Source organism: Zosterops lateralis, assembly GCF_965231275.1.
Source record: "Zosterops lateralis genome assembly, chromosome: 7".
NCBI classification, from domain to species: Eukaryota; Metazoa; Chordata; class Aves; order Passeriformes; family Zosteropidae; genus Zosterops; species Zosterops lateralis.
The window spans coordinates 25,334,280-25,353,937 of NC_139767.1; the positions used below are offsets into that span (position 1 = coordinate 25,334,280).

Here is a 19,658-nt window from a genome sequence, read left to right on the forward strand (position 1 = left end):
TCATTGCATTTACTGGCAGAGTAAGGGCCTGTGTAGTTGACAGAAAGCAGAATCTAGGCTTAAGCACAACCTGCACCCTACAACCCAGCTCATGATGAGCATTGGGGTTGGCATAATGAGAACTTCATACTTAGGAGCAATTAGCTTCCAGGGAGGCTTTTTCCCAGTTGGTTCTGGTTTAGCAATAGGCAAGGTAGAAAGGACAACCTGAACAGCCAATTTGCTGAGCTGACACAGAGTTAAAGATGAACTCTTCAATGAGAATTCACAGGGCTGAGCCCTGCACATGTCCAACACTATTAGTAAGAGTGTCAAGTCACATCCAGCAAATTTCCTCTTTATCAAAGACTCTGCTTGCCTAGGGAGGATACAAGTTACTGACAGGGCAAAAATTTAAGGCAGCAATTTTCAATCATTTGATGAGAAGGAGATTCTGATCTCACTTGCAGAAACACGCAGACAGTTACAGAGGAAGAAGTGAGATCTAGGCAATAGATTTCTATTTTTTTATTTGTGCTTCATCAGGGCAATCCTAGATAACAATGAATCATATATTTTATAAGCTGATCTTAAAAACTGTGAATCTTAAAATCCTAAAAATTTAAGGATTTGGATGGCTTTACCACATTACCTGGCCTGAGTTCTCAGGCAGAGCCTGAGCTTTCCAGTAACTCCCCAATGCACTGCCGTGATGAGCCCAACAGCTCTGTGGGCACCACAACGCATTGCAGTCAAAGTATTTTTTACTGAGCTACAAATATCCCCCAGATTATTTCACAAAATGCTAATAGGTGTATAAAAATCCTAAATGGACTATCTGTGCAAAGACACTCAGATGATTTAATGGATTGTCATTATGGAAGCATTCAAATGACAGGCAAATAACAACAACCATCTGGAGACTGTCTAAAGAGGTCTGTCCCAAGACCTGTCTGCAAGTCACAGAGAAATTAACTTGCATTAACTGCGAGGACAGTTTACACACAGCAAACCACACATTCACTCACAACCCTCCCATCATTTCTGTGATGGTAGACAGAAAGTTTGGGCATAGGTCTGAATTTCTGTGGTTCTTACTGACTTAAGGGAGCTGCTTGTGGACCCTTGGAGTTGGAGCTCAAAGAAACATAGCTGTAATGTGTGATACACAAAAGACAAATTAAAATGATAAGAAATACTACAAATGTATTGCTTGTAATACTTGTCCCAGTGGTGTCACAGTGAACACTGTAGCACAATACCCTGCACAGTCCTGCACATATATTGCTTCCAACACAATATACCTCAATGACTTTGTAACAGACATCTTGTACATCTCAAAGTAGGAATTCTTATCAGCCAGTCCCTCTGTTTGCTTTTGCTCTCTCAAGGCAATATTGACAAGAACAGAGTGGATTTCTCAGAAGCAGTTGAGGATGAGTTAACTTTCCTCTCACAAACACTGATAGAAGTTTAACTTCTGCCTTAACTGAAATATCTACAAAAAAGACAAACACCAAGTTGCTGATAATGTAAGACATAAAACCTGGAGATGATGAATAAAGTGGTTGCTGAAATTCCAGATGGGCTGTCAAAAGCACCTCCCCACTGAGAGTTCTGAAGATAATTTTAAGAAAATGCAATAAAATCAATGCTCACAATAGTGGCTACAGTGCTGCTCAGGAAGTAGAGCAGCCTAATGCTCTAGTTGTACAGTGGTTAACACTGCTGTACTTTCCAGGCTGTGCATCAAGAAAGGTGCCATGTGGGCACCTGAAAAGTCAAAAGCACCAAGAGCTAGCAATTTAGAAGCAAAAAAGTATTACTAGCAAAAGCTAATTAAAAATAGCATAGCACAAAACTGTCTTCTTAAAAAAAAAAGTGTTGGAAATATAATTAATTGACATATTTGAAATGAGGTTGGACAAGGTATCAGCAAACATACTGTAAGCAGCCAGCACTCATTAATGAGAGTGTTGGACAGGCAATGTGACAGGGCTTCTTCTTATCTTCCTCTATGACTGTTTATTAATTTCCAGCAGTCTTGTTATCATTATGGCTGCACACAGCTGTCCTGAGATCTGAACTTTGACATTCTAGACCTGCTTTTCTCCACAGGATCAATTAGAAATAAGTTGAGCTATTTTCCATTCTCTAGTTTAGAAAGGGAAGGGGAAAAAAATCAAGTTTCTTACAGTATTCAAAGTAATTCTGATTTATCAAGTACATCAGAATGGAGTTAAGAAAATTATAGCAGAAGAGAAGAATTCTGAAGTTACATTTCAGAGATTTCCTACTCTTCACATGCCTACTCTGTTAGGCTTAATACTTATACAGATCAAATCTATGCTTTAGTGGTCACTTCAAAGTTTCCCTCTGTGCTTCACCTTTGAAGTAAAGGTAACCATCAGTTTAGCTTCTTAAAAAAGATCTGTGTTCTTCTCATTGATCTAGTGACAGGAAAGTCACAGCCACCAGCAAGCAAACCTCGGATCACAAGGGCAGCTCAACACAACACAGATACAAAAGAGCTGGTGGCAACAAGGTGAGAGGAGAAAAGGAGGAGAAATCTATTCCTCCATCCCAGTCATACTTCTTCCCACTTCCCAGGGGAAGAGTAAGTACTTCCATTTTAGAAAGTAGCACGTGAGGTGTGGAGGGGCAAGGGAATGCATACAAAGTCAAACACAACCTGCTTCAAGAATAAAGGATTACATTCACATCACAGTAAAAAACCCTCGAAAAACAAAGTTCCTTCTTTCAAAAGGACACCTTTTTGTTTAAATGCAGCAAATGAGACGGAAAATCATTTAAACTTTAGATGATTTTGGACAGAGTAGAAGAGCCAATAGTGCTCTCTCCTGCATCTCCCTGGTTGAGAGAGAAGTTACTAAGAGCTGGAGGGCAATAAATCCTTGAACCATTCCAAGAAAATAGCAAGACCTTTGCATCTGCTTCCACAGATCGGAAACCACTTAAAATTATCCCAGCCTTTCTTCTGAAGAGCATCACCTTTCAGATCAGCCCTTGGGGCTTGTTCAAACCCCAGTTTCTCCACCTCAAACTTGGCAACAATTAGAAAAAAGATCGTTCTGTTTTCTCAAATTCACTTGCACAAGTTTAGCTGGGGCTGCTCCCAAAATATCACTGCCTGCCCCAGAATGAGGTCAAGGCATACTACCCTCACTACTCAACTGCCAGGTCCTCTGAAGCCTCCTGACAATGATCTGTGATCTGGCACTTCAGGCAGGTTCAGGACCTGTGTAAGACACGAAGCTGCCACCTGAACGTGCCCACAGATCCCTCCAGCAAAGAGTGCAGCTGCTGTCTGCACCTTAGCTCTGTGTTTGGCATTTGCCTTTAGAGGCACACCTCTACACCACTAACGCCCACAGCTTCTGAAAATGGGGCATCAAATACTTGTTCCTGTTTCACAGTGTAAGGTTTTTTATTTAATCTTCGCTCTGTTTTGTTTACATTATGTTTTTACACAATGACACTGTAATCACAGATGCAAACCAAGCTGAGTGCCACTACCTCCTTCTAGTCACTTCCATGCCTGGAAACCATTAAACTACACAGATAGAGCTCTCTTCTCATGTATTTCAACTATGAAGTTGCCATTATATTTTTATATCTGTTCATACTACACATCTTTTTCCTGTTTACTCCATTTAATGAGCCCTTCTTGCACTTGTGAATCTGCAATGAGAATTAAAAAGCTGTTGTCCAGGCATAGGTTACTGTTTTTTTATCTTCTATTACTCCATTCTACTCTTTTACTACTTTCTCAGCTTGGTAAAATTTCAAACTAAACACAAGCTGAAAGTCATCCAAAACCAAGTAGGAGACTGCAGCCACATCTTCTATTGTATAATGTAGAATAGCTTAATGCAGCCTTGAAAAGCAGATTTCCTAAATGCTTGTTAAATTATTTCCATAATTCAGAGGTGACAATGCTTTAATTTCAGGGTAATGCTACATCTTTATGACTTCACAGTTTTATTTAATGGTCCAATTCACTAGGATATTATGCTGTCTGCTTTTGGCCCTAGGAGATGCTTTTACAGCATGGGCCTGCAATGCATTAAGCACATTTTAGACTCTCTGTTTAGCCTAGCCCACAGTTCTATCATCTTGCTGGAAACCTCCAAGTTGCTTTTGACGGCACACAAATTAAATTGTGGGAAATTAGAGCAGCTGGAAAACTGGCTTTCAATGAATTCTGTATTGTCTAATTCTCATTTTTATTCTTCAACTTGAAATATCCCTGTAGAGCACATTCCACCCATACAAACTGCATCATTCCTTTGTGATTTAGGAGGTTTGTCACAAAACAAGATTATTCAGACTGATTAAATTGCCAACAAGCCAAACATACGGTAAATGCTACATGAGAGAAAAAAATTACTCTCAGAGCTCATACAATGCTCTTTCATGGTGTTCCACACTGAATGCCAAATTTTTATCCAGAATGCTGTACCTATAACTAAAAGAACAACCACAAAAAAGACAAGACTTTCCTTCTTAAACACTGCTCTGTTCTAAGCTGCAGTGGCAGGTCAACCCAGCTGCTCTAACATACACTCCAAAGGATATTAAAACACCAATTTCTTTTCACAGACAGCTTTAATTCACTGACTCCAAAGAAGTGTTTTCTGAGTCTTCTCTGAAAGAATCCCATTACTGTTTTTATATGAAATTTTCTTTTTTTCTGCTGGCTGACCCAGCAATACATGCTTCTGCAGCTTGTTTCCTGCTCATCAGCTTCCTCCTGAGTTCTGATTCAGCCATGTCCATCCAGTGCAGAAGCACTACAATGCATTCAAGGCAACTCTCAGCAGAATGATGATGCCAGATGTCTCTGATGGATGACAAGACCCCTCTTTTGTGACATCTTGCACCCTCCTCCCCAATGTTCTCTGAAGCCCAGACCTGGCAAACCATTTTCATGCCAGCCTACTTCCTGAAGATCCTCCATTTCAGTAGTTTCTTAACAGAGGGTATCTGAAAACGAGCAGTGAGAAATTTTCCTCTCCAAAAACTGAAGAGGAAGTCACTGATCTACTTCCTAGTGCAAAGTGGACACTTCTCCACTCACTGCACTCAGTCTCCTTCATCCAGGGTGAGTGTTGAGAGACTCAAATCACATCTCTGCTGTTTCACGTGTCTTGTGATGGCTCAGATACCTGCATGAGCCTGGCAGGAAAGAAGAAAAACCCACAGCAAACCTGCTGTTCTTCAGCTGCCATACCAGGAGGGTGGGGTGATACCTGCAGGGGTGCAGCAGGGCAGGAGACACCTCTTGCAACCAAAACAACTGGAATGACTTGGATAGAGCCACAGCTTACTTCTAACTTCTGAGCACTGCAGATGTGGCAGGGGAGGGATTAAGTTGCAGTAAACTTTTGTTAAAAGGTAATGGCTAGAGAAAAATACCTAGTTACACTCTTCAATACTAGAACTTCTTTAGGGGCTGCCTAAAAATGTGACAGTGAAGGTGGCCTTCAGGACGTCTGCTGTGATGCTCACCCAATAAACAACAATTTCATTGTAAGCAGCAAGGCAGCTGTTGACAGCACAATGCCTTTGACATAATATTCACATTAAAGATTTTTTCATTCTGTAAAGTTCAGGAAGAATATTTAATAAAAATTCAAAAGAGAAACATATCAATTGTCAAAGCTACAGTGTGCCGAAAGACCTGCAGTGTTTGAGAGACAAACTGTAAATCTTTAAGAGCTGCCTTTAATCTAAACAGTAGTAAGTAATTTGTAAGGAATTTCCGTTTGTTGTTTTCTCTTATGATAAAGTCAATCACAACTACAGACGGTAAGCTACAAGGTAGAGGGAGTTTGACCATTTAAATTGTTGTTCCAAAATCCTGTAGGTGCAGGTATTAAAGGCAGAATTAAGGGCATGACCATCTCCTATCTGTTTTTGCTTCAGCCTGCCCAGGGGCAGCCCTCCTTTTCACACGAGAATTTCCCAAGTCCACAAGAAATGCAAAAAGGGCCAAGTACACAGTGACTCCTGTGTAATTGCTACACAAAGTAAAAGGAAATGGTTTCTTATGGAAAATAGATTAAAGAACTATATGAGCAGATGAACTGAGATTCACATGTGGAAACAAAGGGAAAGATGGATATCATGATCAATAACACAATTGCTTTTTTTAGGCACATCAATGGGGATATGTACTATACGGAAGAATAAACATCCTAATCATTGTTAGCTGAATAAAGAAAAGAACACATGTTTTAAAAATTATAAATATAACTTTGACAATCTACTTCACATATTATTAGAATCCCTTACTTCTTCTGAGATTTAGACAGTTTCTACACAGTTTTTTGAGACAGAGAAAATAAAATTTTCTTTTTCCTGCATGAGAGAAATTAGCAGTATTTGCACTTTGAGATGAGACTCCAAAACAGAAATTATATGCAACAAGTAGAGATATATTTTTTGTTAATTTTTTTTTCACCATGGCAGTTTCAAGAATAGATCTTGCACCAGCAGCAAGACCTGAGATAAGGTTACATCCTTCCCCAAACTGCAGCCCTGGAAGAAAAAAAAATGGAAGCAAGGAAAGGCAAACTATTTGAGGACTGGAAAAATATCTAGCATAGATAAACTGAGCCATTGATCTAGCCATGGCAATTTCTAAGCATAACTGATTTGATAGCCCAGGGTCTGAATACTGTAAAACAGCATCAGCAGAGAAGTATAGTGACAAGATGACTCAAATGTAGTGTAAGCAAATCTTTCAGATTTCAAGGGTAAAATTTATGCAGAAGGAGAGGAGAAAAGGTCATTCCACTTTTCAAACAGGACAGCAAAACAAGCACATGGATGTAGATTGCACATCTATAGGCTTTGTCCTGGAGAACATGGTTAGTAGCATTTAAGTAGCACTCCAGACAGCCCTATAGATTTCTAAGCAGCATGAAAAAAATAAGCCTTGCAATGACAGAAAGACTGCCAGACCTGAGGTTCACAGGGTCTATCAGTCATCTTTTCTATTGACTGTTATGAATCTCCAATTAAGGTTAATTCAAGTAGGCTGATTATCAAACAACCAGCTTCCAAGGAAAATCTTTCCCACCCCAGTGGCTGTTCATTACCCCAAAGTATGACACAATACATTCTTTCTGCACTTCATGTCGAAAAGGTGTGGCCCTAGACCCTGATGAATGACTGGAAACCCAGGAAAAGCAAGCACAGATAGCTTACATTCCCATGTGGATGACCCTGGAAACATGCCAGATGTGTTCCCACAAGACTCAGTGCAACCACCCCAATTTAATAATCCCAGCATGGACCCATTCACATCCTCATGGAATGGGATGGTATCCACATACACCCAGTCGTGGCTTGGGCATATGTTGGTTCCCTTCCCCATACACAGATGCACATTTGGTGTGGATTCCTCAGGATTTCTCACAACTGATGAATTTCCCTGTGAAAAGGACTTTGCTCTGTAGACAACGGGTATATAAGGTGAAGAAAACATTATGTTAATAGGGTGCTGTCTTTTCCTTTTAGATCTAGTTTTGAGGTTTTTGTCTTTCACTGTCATTGAACTGTCTCTCTTCTATAGTAAGAAAATGCAAATGAGCATTGCTTCTGTCAGTGAGGCTCGTTCACTTTGAGTCTTCACATTCTAAATAGTCCTGGATTATTTACTTTTAACCTCTCTTTGTACAGATATCCTTCTATGCCTTTAATTAGACACATTAGTGTTCCTGACAAACTCCTATTTCAACAAGATATTTCACCTTTAGTAGAAGAAAACTAAAGTTTTCTTTCAGTAAGATCCTTTTAAAATGCTTCTTATACTCTTCTCCCTTCTTGACCAATAAGCATGTTATTAAATAGTAGCATGTCATCTACAGTTTTTGTCACCTTGCTTTTTCAGCCACTTCTTCAGACAGTGGATAAGTACATTTACCCACTCTATTATCAGCTATTCATCAGATATTCTGTGACACTACTGTTGAATTTCTTGCCATGCTGAAAATTGACTTTATATTTTTTATTTTTTTTTCTTTTTTTCCTCCCTGTAACATTTCCTTTCCCTTATCTCTCTCCCTCTCTTTGTATAACTGTCCAATTCCCTCTCAACACACAAAAATACAATTTTCTGCTTTATTCAGAATTTCTATTCAGCAGTGGGCTGCTAAAGTTGACAGGCTAAAGAGAAACACTGCAAACACAATCACAGTAAACTAACTTGTAATGTTGATATTCCCATATCCACATCAGACACCAATATGCAAGAAACCTGGTGTCATCTGTCCCAGTTAATAACTGGCTACAAACAAGTTCCCCATCTGAATTCCTTCAATTAAACAGGTAAATAATGCTGTTAGAAAGAATTTAAAAAATTAGAAAGAATCTAAATTAGAATTAGAAAGAACTTAAAAAAATGTAAGTAAGTGACCATTAAGAAAAACACTTTTCTTTAAATGCAATGATGCTGCTCATTTCTGATGGTCTGATTTCTTCTTTGAATTCATCCTTCACAGATTAAAGGCACTGTAATTCCCAGAAGGCATTAGCTCTCTGAACCTCCACTTTTAAAAACAGTAAATGAGTCATCGCCCTGAATTTTCCATTCCACCTCCAAATTCTTCAGCTTGAACACATTTTGGGCATAAAAAGGTTACTGCTTCTTGAACTGTATACAGAAAGAACTGCTAGCCTGAGTAAAATAAAAGCTTTATTTAGCCCAGGAGCCCACCTCTGCCTCTGAGGGTGAAGAGATACCCAAGGAAGCCAAAAGGTTTTCCTGAAGCTCATTCCCATTTCCCAATGGTCTTTGCCTCACAGCTGCCTGAGTGGGAAGCTGCAACTAAACCTCTGTGTTTACTTGCACCTTCTGAATCTATCAGACAACACTGGGCTTTTTCCAGATGGATCTTACTCCCTCTCTTGATCTATCAGCCTCCTTGCTGTCCTGTGGTGGTTTCAATTGAATTTATTGCATCAGGAAAAAGCAAGCAAACAAAAAACTCCCAAATTCTTCTATGTAACCATTCAAGTGTCCCTTATTTTATCTGTGATGAAAAAGAATCAATTCCTATGTGTTTTCTCTATGCCACACATGATCTCCACACTCTCCTGTGACAGTTCCCCCCAACCATCTTTTTAATTTGTTTAGTCTCCCCACACATGGATGGAAGATCTCCCCATTCCACGTGGATGGAAGCAATCCACATTTATGGCCATCCACATTTTTTCCATTCACAGGAGGTGTGGTATAGATTTATGTCACTGAACAATACTATTTTTCTTTTTTTTTTTTTGTTCCTTGTATGTACCTAGTGTAACAACAGAGAATTTCATAGTTTGCCTTTCCCTGAATATGGGGTACATTCAGAAAACTAAGCAGAAGCATCATCTGAAAAAAGAAGCAAATTGAGAATCCATCCCTGTGTACACAAAGTAATGTTTTTCCTACTTTGCACTTAATCAATTCCTGTAAACAAGTTTTATGAAAATAACAATAAGGGAAGTTCCCAGAGAGAAAAGCAGCTCTTGTGATTAAGGCACCCAAACAATATTTAGTTGACACAGAAGGATAAGTTTTCTAGGCTAGGAGGTTCTGCCAGTTTTCCCCAGTTTTCTCATAACCAATGTTATGAGAACGTCAGCAAGTTCATTACAGACAGAGAGAAAATCAGGTATATGCCTTCTGGATTTCTGCCAGATAAAGTTTATTGGAGGAAAGCAAATGCAAGGTGTTTGTCAAAAATCCTACTTCTTCAGCAGAGATAAAAAGCACTGACAATGTTTTGATCACGCATATTTATATGATAAATAATAAAAATGAGCACATTTCCCATATTGAAGATCAAGGAAGGATATTCAGACAGAAAGGTGAAACTCTGATTCAATTCTTAAGAGATTCAACAGTGAAGGAGACACATCTTATTAAATATTTGTTACACTTGAATAAAAAACATACTTAATAATTAACTGTTGTGCATTTAATTAACATAATCATTGCCCAATTAAATAAAAATGAAAATTTAATTTGAGGCACTTTAAGTACAAGGAGATTAAAGATAAAATATGAATGTCCTGAGTCCTCAGTTTTCAGCACTGACTGTGGAGGTGATATGTGGCAAAGTAGTTCAGCCAGAATTAGCAATTTAGAAAGGGTAATAAAACATTCCTTCATCTGCACCTGGCCACAGGAAGCAAGAAATGCCAAACAGGAGATGGTGTGGGAAATATCACCTCCATTTCAAATATAAAAAGCAGACAGGGAGCCCTACCATCTATCCCCATCCACAATAAGGGCTGTGTAATCTTTTCTCATACTCTTGGCTTGACAGTTCTATATACAAAATAGGAGCCACTTAAGGGGAGAATTTGCCAGACAGGTCTGTTCATTTGAAACAATTCTTATTTTAAACTTATGGAACTGTAAGGTTAGAAAGTTCAACAACAGGTCACCTTGCCAGGCTCTTGCTCTGCTACCCATCTCTTTGCTGTCCCTTCTCCTAAGATCATCATGCATTCTCCTCCATACCAATAACAGGGACAAGCAAGGCTTCCACTCTATGGAATGCCAAAGGCAGCACACTTGTACAAAGGGATGTATTGCTGCCTATGTCAGACTAGAAGGGTTTATAGCTAGCTCAATCAGAGGAGTTTAATAATTCCCAGATCTCATATTCTAATAAAGCAGAGAAACCATTCAATTACAAAAGAATGGATTGGATCCTAAGTTTCTATCTCCTTAGTAAAAAACAAACATCTGATCAAAAGTTATATTATGAAATGCCCTTTTATAAGGGGCAGCATCTGTTGTATGTATCATTTAGCAAGGCAAGTCTTTCAAACTTATTTTAAAAATCACTTTTACATGGATCTTATTTAAGGAAACATCTCAAAGTGAAACCTTGGTTACAACTTCCATGCTTCTTTCCCACTACTGAGCTGCATTATTGACATATCTATCATTCTACTCAGACCACCTCTAATCAAATTAGACCTGACATCAGGCAGCCAAGCCAAGGTTAGGTCATTACCTGTTATATTGCAAAAAACACGGAGTGGTCCCAGTGGTCCACTTCCATCAGAATCGATGTAGAAGAAACCTGATGTCTTCCCTTGGTGCCGGTAAGCCTCGCAGGATTGTTCATGGACAGCTTCAAAAGAAAGAGAGAGTGATTGTATCACAGACAGACAACACAGACAGACACATTTTATACATGAGTACTGTGTCAATTACCGTCATAGCATACCCTGTTAGCACACAGCTGATTAGCATGTGAAATCTTACTGCATTTGGGCCTGAATCCATGCTCATAATCAGATATTTGTTTAACTAATTCTTTGAACTTAATACAGGGTAGCTTTAAGGATGCAGTTACTTGCTTTATTTTGGATTAAAGAATGTAGATAAATAAAGGGATATGAGCTTTCAAGTGTGACACATCTAGTTATGAAGGGGTACATATATTCATCCATGTATGGTGTTTCAAAAACATACCTACTTACACACAGGTACTAAAAATTTATCACCTAGGCATACACTTAAGTCTTGAAAACATAGATATTTTTGCCAGTCCTCACCTTCCCTGCAGGTTAATAGGAAGTATTAGAGCCCTACCACAGTCTACTATGCAAATAAAATCCACTGTCCTCCAGCAGCAAGCTCAGACACCGTCTCCAGCCTAGGTGGTATTTTTATGCTTTAGACCTAATTTTATACAAGCAACTCTTTCTCTCTGCTTATCAATATTCTTCTCTTAGAGTAGCAGTGCCCATGAAAGTCCAAGTATTTAATAAAACAAGTACAGCCGGTCACCAAGAGCAAGGAAAGAAGGAAGAAAAACCCATAGGTTCAGTATAATCTGTGTATTGAGACATATTTTCAGGAAAGATATAACTGTCACTTCATATGGGGCAAAGAAAACTCCTGCAGAGAGGTAGTCCAGAGGTATCAGAAAGTCACATGTATGATCCTGGACCTTGAACAACAACCTTAAATCTCATTTCAGGAGGGCTGATTTTTTTTCTCCCCACCTGCTTCAACACTTACCTGATTGTACTGACAAAATTATTCTCTGTAAGAGTTTATGACTGCTGTGTTGAGGCTGTAAATACAACTGCAAAGTTCGCAGTGCTTTTCATCTGAAAGGAACTCAGGGAGCTTTGCAGATCAACAGGGCCAGCAGTTCCTCACCACTTCTAAACACAATCCCTGCAGAGGACAGGAATTGCTCCACAGCAGCAGGAATAGCTCCTTACTCCCAACTCCTGAGCACACATGGATTCATATCCCCCCTTTTCCCTCATTCCCTTGAAGAAACTTCTCTAATGAAATTTTTTAAAAGGCATAAATGGTAAGCCCTGAAGTAGCTTTGTCTGAAGAATGCTGTAAGATAAATCATCACTTAGATATTGGACATTTCTTCACTTCTGCCTACAGAATAGAACCACAGTTCTAGGGGCTCTGGTCCAAACTGGCTATGGATTAAGATCATCAAATGATTATGGATTCAATCATTTGTACACTCACCAAAATATGCTTTTCCCTTGCACATTTCTTGCCTGACCAGACATCTTTAGCAGACAGAACATCACTGAGAGCTAAACAAGCACAGCACTATCATTCCCAGGGTTAAGAAGCTGCTTAAGGTACTCAGCACCTGATGAGATAGTGCTTTAATTAGCATCCATCCCATAATAAATAGAATTAGGAAAGCTTTTTCCTTACAGCCTGATATACTCAAGCATGGTAGGAGGCCAGAATATCTCTAAATTCTCACTGTGATAGCTGGCCACGAACACATATTAAATGCAAGTTAAATAAAATCCCCAAACCAGAGCCTATCGTTCCAGTGTTCACAACCTGAGGGGCTGGCAGAGAGTCCCTGAGTTGCAGAAGTGCTGACAAAAGCAATGGGCATATGGAGGTCAGCAGAGAGATGGTAACAGGCAATTAAGTAAGCAACCAAGGAATCATGGTTTGATCAATTTGCAAAGTTCTTAAACTGCAGTTCACTTAGTGAATTTGCTGTCATCATCGTTACAGGACACTTTATCTTGTCTCATTAGGGAATATGCCAATTGCTTCCTCTGAATTGTTTGCTGAGTGTTTTTGAAGACAAAGGACGGTGCGAGGGGTAAAGACATAAAACAAATATGTTGTCAGTGAACTGGCACAGCAAATCTCATTCTTCATCATTTGCTCTTTCTAAGTGTTCTTCTTCTTGACTGTCATTTTGGCTGGAGCCCAGATCTACTTTTTACAAATTAGTAAAGAAAGATGTGAAGATTCTGCCATTAATAATGTAGGTGGATTCAAACAGAGATGATCTACTCACCTTTAGATGGCCCCTTTGTCACTGTAACTTTAGGGAAAAAAAGGCTATATAGAGCTAGAAATCAGGCTAAGGGTGCTCAGCTGGTATAAATCTGAAAGGATACACAAGCTTCCATAAAACTACAGCTATGTCTGCCAGAAGGAAATCCATCCTGGTTGCCTTTCAGTTATATCAGAAATCCAGCACTACATACTGGGAAGCAGCAGAAAAAATGGGAAAAGGCTATAAACCTTCAGGTCTAGCACATAAAACATATTCCATCATGATTAGTGAAAAGCAGTTTTGGTGGGCAGTTTTTTATTTCATACCTGCACACAAAGTTTCACATCCCTGTATCTGCAGCACTTGGTACTGCACACTTCTGGACTGGAAGTGGATGGGCCATTGATTTTAATTCTCTTTTTTGCTATATTTTTCTATATAATGCATCAAGGAGAAAATTATTTTTGTTCTTCAGTCATTGGCAGATGCCCCTACAGACATTTCGAGTGCACCAATCATTCCAAGCTCTGCTCAACTCCTTTGTGGCCTGAGATGATTGCTTGCTCTGGAATAAAGTTATGCAATTCCATTTGCTGAAAAAGGCTGTATTATGCCAGTAACAACAACTTGAAGCCACTTTATTGGTCCATGAAAGACAAGATCTTTTTGCAATCAGAAATATCATATGAAAGTAAAAAACAAAAAGTCAGCTGTGACTGTTAAGACCAGAACTTCTACTTTGAAAGTTACCTTCATATTTATGTTCTGTTTTGTGTTGGGCTTCTCTGGTGTAGATGGAGTTGTGTTCATTTTGGGAATGCTGGGGAAATCATTATTGTAATTGTCATTAAAGAGTCACCAACCATTTAGGCATATAAGGCCCCTCTTTCAAAAAGCAAGCACCAAAGATAATGATGGAACTGTTGACAAGTGCACACATTTTAATGGCAAACAGCATTTGTGGTAATTTAATTTGTACCTTTTTAATAAAGATATTCATCATCCTCATTCAGAGGAGAACCCACCATGAATTTTCAAACGTTATTTTTAACAATATTTTTTAATTTTTAAGTAGAAAAAATAAATAGAGAATAGTGATTTCATTCCTTTCCATTAAGTATTTCAATAGTATTTATACTTTTATCCCTTCAAATTTGTTTTCCTATTGTAAAATGTTCACCCAAATGGAACCAAAACAACAAAAATAGCATTCTTGACAGACTGTTCATGCAAAGCTTGTTTTCTCATTAAAATACTTTTTAAAAACATAATTTCAAAAAAGAAACCTTGAACTTGTCTTCTGTCTCATAGAAGCAAGATCACCTTTCCTTTTGTAACCCTCCCAAGGTTTTGTTTGTTTGTTTGTTTGTTTTTGTTGTTGTTTTTCTTGGTTTGTTTTGTTGGGGGTTTTGGGGGGTTTTTGTTTGGTTTTGGGGTTTTCTTTTTTGGGGGGAGGAGTGGGGGTGTTTTTTGGGAGGTTTTTTGGGGGTTTTTTTGTGTGTGTGTTTTCTTTGGCTTGGTTTTTTTTTTTTTTTTTTGTGTTTTTGGCTTTTTTTTTTTGTTTTGTTTTGTTTTGTTTTTGTTTTCTTTTGGCTAATTTAGATTAACACCAGCCACTGAAGATAAAATTACAGTTTCCAGCACCATTTGTTTCAGTGAGCCAGAAACACTGACAATCACAGTTCAGGGCTTTGAGCCCCTGCTGTGTTTTCTCAGACCCTTCCAGGAGGGAGCTGTGCCGCCGGGCAGCAGAGGCACTGCAGCTCCCACAGGCAGCAGGGTGGAGCTGACTCATGGAGCTGCATTCTGATAATGCTCCACAGAAAGCGATGTCAGCAGCCCCATCAACCCACACCACCCCCTGCAAGCTTGGCCTGGACCTCACAAGCAAAAAAAAAGCAAAAAAACAGTGTAAAAGGTGTCACAGGGCTATTGCTGGTAACTGGCTACACCACGGAGCCCAAACAAGAAACAGCTTGACTCCAAGATCCCAGATTTAGTAAGGGAAACAACATCAGAAACGTCTGTTTTGCTTGGTCACAAAGGATGTCTTTCATTGCCTTTCTTTTTTTTTTTTTCTTTTTTTTTTTTTTTTTTTTTTTTTTTTTTTTTTTTTTTTTTTTTTTTGCCAGAATCACTTGTAAGTTATAACATTGGATAGACTCTGCTGACATTTTTGCTCTAGAAGGATGTTTTTTTTAAAGGCTACTGCTGTATTTCACAAAGAAATTTAAAATCCTCCCAGAGCTGGCTGCTGAAAGTGATGCAGCCTGAGAGCGCCATTCTTTAGAGCAAGAGCTGCTTCTCTAAGTAAGTGCTATCTGTGTTCCTGCCTACCTGCCAGGATGGGCTGTGCAGGCATGCACTGTACTGACAGAGTTCAGGATACCTATCCCAGCCCCTCATAATCCTCTGTAAAACACATATACCAAATTTCTCCCTCAGGTACCTCTTTCAGTCTCAAGTACCTCAAACTGAACTGGCTTTTCAGATCAAGAGCTCATCACATCAGAACATTCGTTTATAGCACTGCTTTCCTCACTGATCATAGTGCCTATCTTTTCCTTCAGCTCTCACTGTTCATCTTCCCAGGTGCTCAGGAAACCATTTGTCAAATTTTGATCAGTGTTCACAAAATAAACACTTTATCTCCAGCCAGAGCAACATCACCCAATTCTACGTGTTTTCTCAAATTTTCTGCAATATAAACATTCATAGGCTCAAAAAACGAAACTAAGGCTTTGAAATGTATACATCCCATGTTTTTCAAGCCATACACAACATCCCCCACAGAAATATCCTAGAAAAAATAAAAATATTTGCTTTGACTGGTCATGGTTCAAGCTATAGACCCATGATTCAGACTTCAGTGTCAGAAAAGTATTATCAGATTTTAATATCATAATAATAAAACCATTTTTTGACTTTTTGTGTATAAAACCACATATTGTCTATTAAAACAAATTTTTAATTTCCTAATTTCTTCAGCAAGAGCCTTATGGCTGGTCAGCCACAGCACATGCAGGAGCTCTCTGTTACTCCACAGTCAAATCTGAAAGGGCTGGGGTCTCTCTTGGTTTAGGTCTGCAGCTGAAAATTCAGCCTGTTTTCAGTATGCTTCACAAGCCTGGAAGGTTTTTAATATGAGTGATTGCATCACTGTTCAGCACTCTGAAGTATCTTGAACCCGTTAATCCAACTGTTTTAATTACAGTCCTTAAACCAGAGGTGATTTTATCCCTGCCACAGCTGAAATCTATAACAGTACATGGCTCAGCACAAACATTTCCAAAGTCAAACTTCCATTTTTTCCAATATAAGATCTTTTTTGTCCAGTTTTTCACTGACTGCCCCTTTTTATATTGATATCTGGCTTCCAATCTTGCTTTTGCCCTATGCAGTTCACCTGCAGTCTCCATGGTAGCCTTTGCTAAGCACAGGTTTCCTGTTCTACTGTGGAGCTGCTCAGCAGATGAGCCTTTAGATGGTCTCAGTTCCTAAGCTCTTAGCTCTGTTTCCTTTGCCCTCATGTTCTCAACTTATGAAATCTCTGCTCTCTTTCAGGCCACCTTTTTGTTTTTTTACCTCCAGTTCTACATTTGCTAAAAAAGGAAAGGCCATTCTTTGCACAAAGCCTTGAACTTCTGCAAATAACCCTCAAGGAGCAACATATTTAAAGCCCTCTCTCTTCAACAGGTGAATGAACCTGCTATTCACCCAGTGAGATGCACCTCTTACCCCATGTTTAAAATCCTGCTTGCTGTTGAACTCAATGTAAAGGTTACAGTGACACTGTTCAGTTTTGCTTCTGCACGTTACTAATACAGATACCACCAAGAATGTTAAGTTCCAAATGGAAAGCAATTTGTTTGTTTGGATTTTTTTTTTCCCTCAGAGGACTCTGTCCTTTTCAGATTTAGTGGATACAAAGATAACTCTCTTCAAAAAATAAAAGTAAACCTTAAAATTCCCAATATTTTGTTCCAACTGTATTCCCAATTACTTTGGAAATTGATTTCATTGTATGAAATGTGAGCTAGGGATTCAGAATTTGAGCTGTACTAGTTGTGATTACCAAAAGAAATCCTGTAGTATTCCTGCTTCAAGATTAGATTCTCATAATCTAATTAAAGTAGCTGATAATTTTCAATTTCTCAGAGGTAGAGAACATTTTATGGTGATATAATAAATAAAATACATTAAAGAGACCTAAAGAAATTTAATTCTTGATTTCATTAGCAGGTGCTGACACTGTCCACTTCCCAGCTAAAATGTAGCAGCAGTGAGTTGCTTTTATTATCTCTAAAAATTGTAAAGTCATGAAAAAATATGAACAGAATACTTCTGGCAACACCATTTCAGACTCATGAAATCATTTTGTAATTCTTTGCAATTTAGACAAAAAGAGTAATAATAACCCCTATAATGATAATTATTATTGTGTTCAGAGGTGAGAACTTATGTACTGGTTAGACTGGAGAGGCCAGTAAGAGCTGGGGATTCTGCCAGGATATTCAACCAGCCATAGACTGACCTTGGGAAAACAGATATACACAACTGCTGAGCAGGCCAAATTAAGCATTCTCGACAAAATGCTCAGAGCTCTTGGAGGCAGATCAGAGATGACTATTTCAATCTCTGCTCGTGTACCTCAGGCCTGACAGATCTGCTCTTACAGACTTGGAGTAATGAGCAATGAACAAGAGATTTTTCTAAATAAAAAATATAACAATATGCAATGGCAGGTTTCTTATTTCAACAACAGAGTGATTAGTACGGCTATGAACTCTGGAAATGATCATCATTCTCACCCTTAAAATACAATTGTCTTGTTAAATGCCAGAAAAATGTACTCTCAAAACCTGGATTGTGACAGCTCTGCTCTTGACAGAATAATGCAGTCTCTGCTGTGACATGCCTGGATGACAGAAGGCTTATTTTTTTCCTTTTTAAAATATGTACTTACTCATCTGACAAAGAATATGTTATTTCCACAGATAGAATTAAAATGCCTTTTACCTCAGGGTCACACAAATGGATGTTTTCCCATTTCACCTGGTCATGAGACAACCTCCCACCATTCCAGCTAAGGCTCCCCCTGGCCAAGGCAGGAAAGGTCGTGTCAAGCCATCCTCCCCTGTCACTCCCCTGCTGTGGCTGGACGGTGGCTGTGACAGTCACAGACCCCGGCCTGCAGCTCTCCTGCAAGCACTGCTGCTGCAGGAAAGCCTCCAGAGAGACCCGGACCATTGTTAGGGTAGTGTTGGGAGACAGGAGCAATCAAAGGGGTGAAGGGTGCTGGGAAAAGTATTTGGGTCTTGCTGGAAAGTCCACGTGTCCCTCAGGAGATGGGCACACCTGAGGAAGGCTGGCTTTAAACAGCACTGACTGAGTCCCTCACATGCTCTCTTCTGCAGGAAAGTCCCAAAGAGGAATATTCAATGTGTTAAAATCCCAGGCAAATGGAAAATCTTTTTTTATATGAACACCACTGAAGGGAAAGGATTAATAACACAGTAACTTATTACAAAATAAACAATGAAAATTCACATTCCAAAAGCATGGTGTGAACAAAAATATGCAGGAACACCAAGTACAGTACTGAAGGTTTGATATGAATATCAAACGTATTTTCTTTAGTCACAGAAAACCAATGTGTTTAAAAACACATAAAAAAAAACTGTTCCAAGAACCTCAGACAGGAAAATTGGCTACTCAGGACATGCAAATTGCACTACCAAACTCACTAGTAGGCATCTGTCAGATTGAAACTCTCAAAACCTCATTTGCCCAGCCAGCAAACTGTACACATATCCCTACCTTGGAACACAGGAGAATCACCAAACCCCCAGCTAGCATTTTAAGATGCAGCTCCAGTACTGCTAACAATCTGGCTGAAGCTATATTAAGCTTTCCAGATAAAAATGATATATGCAGTAAGCATATTAATATTAAAAAATACATTTTCAAAGCCTGAAGTTATGTTAAGTTTATGCCATATCAATGACAATATGACATTTCCATTATTGGATGACTCTTTCCTCCAGCAATTACCTAGGCCAGTAAGACATATGCCTGTATGTGTGAGACAGATCATACACCAAAGCAAATAACCAGAATTAAATTACATTCTGTTAATTATCACCTTGCAAAGCTTTGGGACATGTTGACAACCCCAGAATATGAGGAATAAAATCGTTATTTTATATTTCTCAATATCTTTCATATCAATGTTCAGCACTCTTTGGAATTAAAAAATTCATGCAAGGCTAAAAACCATCTGAAAGCCATCATAAATAAAAATAATAGAAATACAGAAGGGCAAGACGAGGCTTTCTAAGGGACCAG

At 38.9% G+C, this 19,658-nt stretch overlaps 1 protein-coding gene across 1 annotated transcript in view; it reads right to left on the reverse strand.

Moving 5' to 3' along the window:
- Positions 1 to 19,658, reverse strand: part of CNTNAP5 (contactin associated protein family member 5) — a gene marked incomplete at its 5' end in the record, with an annotated part of 262,361 nt that overhangs the window by 74,623 nt on the left and 168,080 nt on the right. Inside the window, one exon of the mRNA XM_083865251.1 lies at positions 11,025 to 11,144. Coding sequence (XP_083721377.1) covers positions 11,025 to 11,144 — 120 coding nt within the window. The remainder of the gene's footprint in view (positions 1 to 11,024; positions 11,145 to 19,658) is intronic.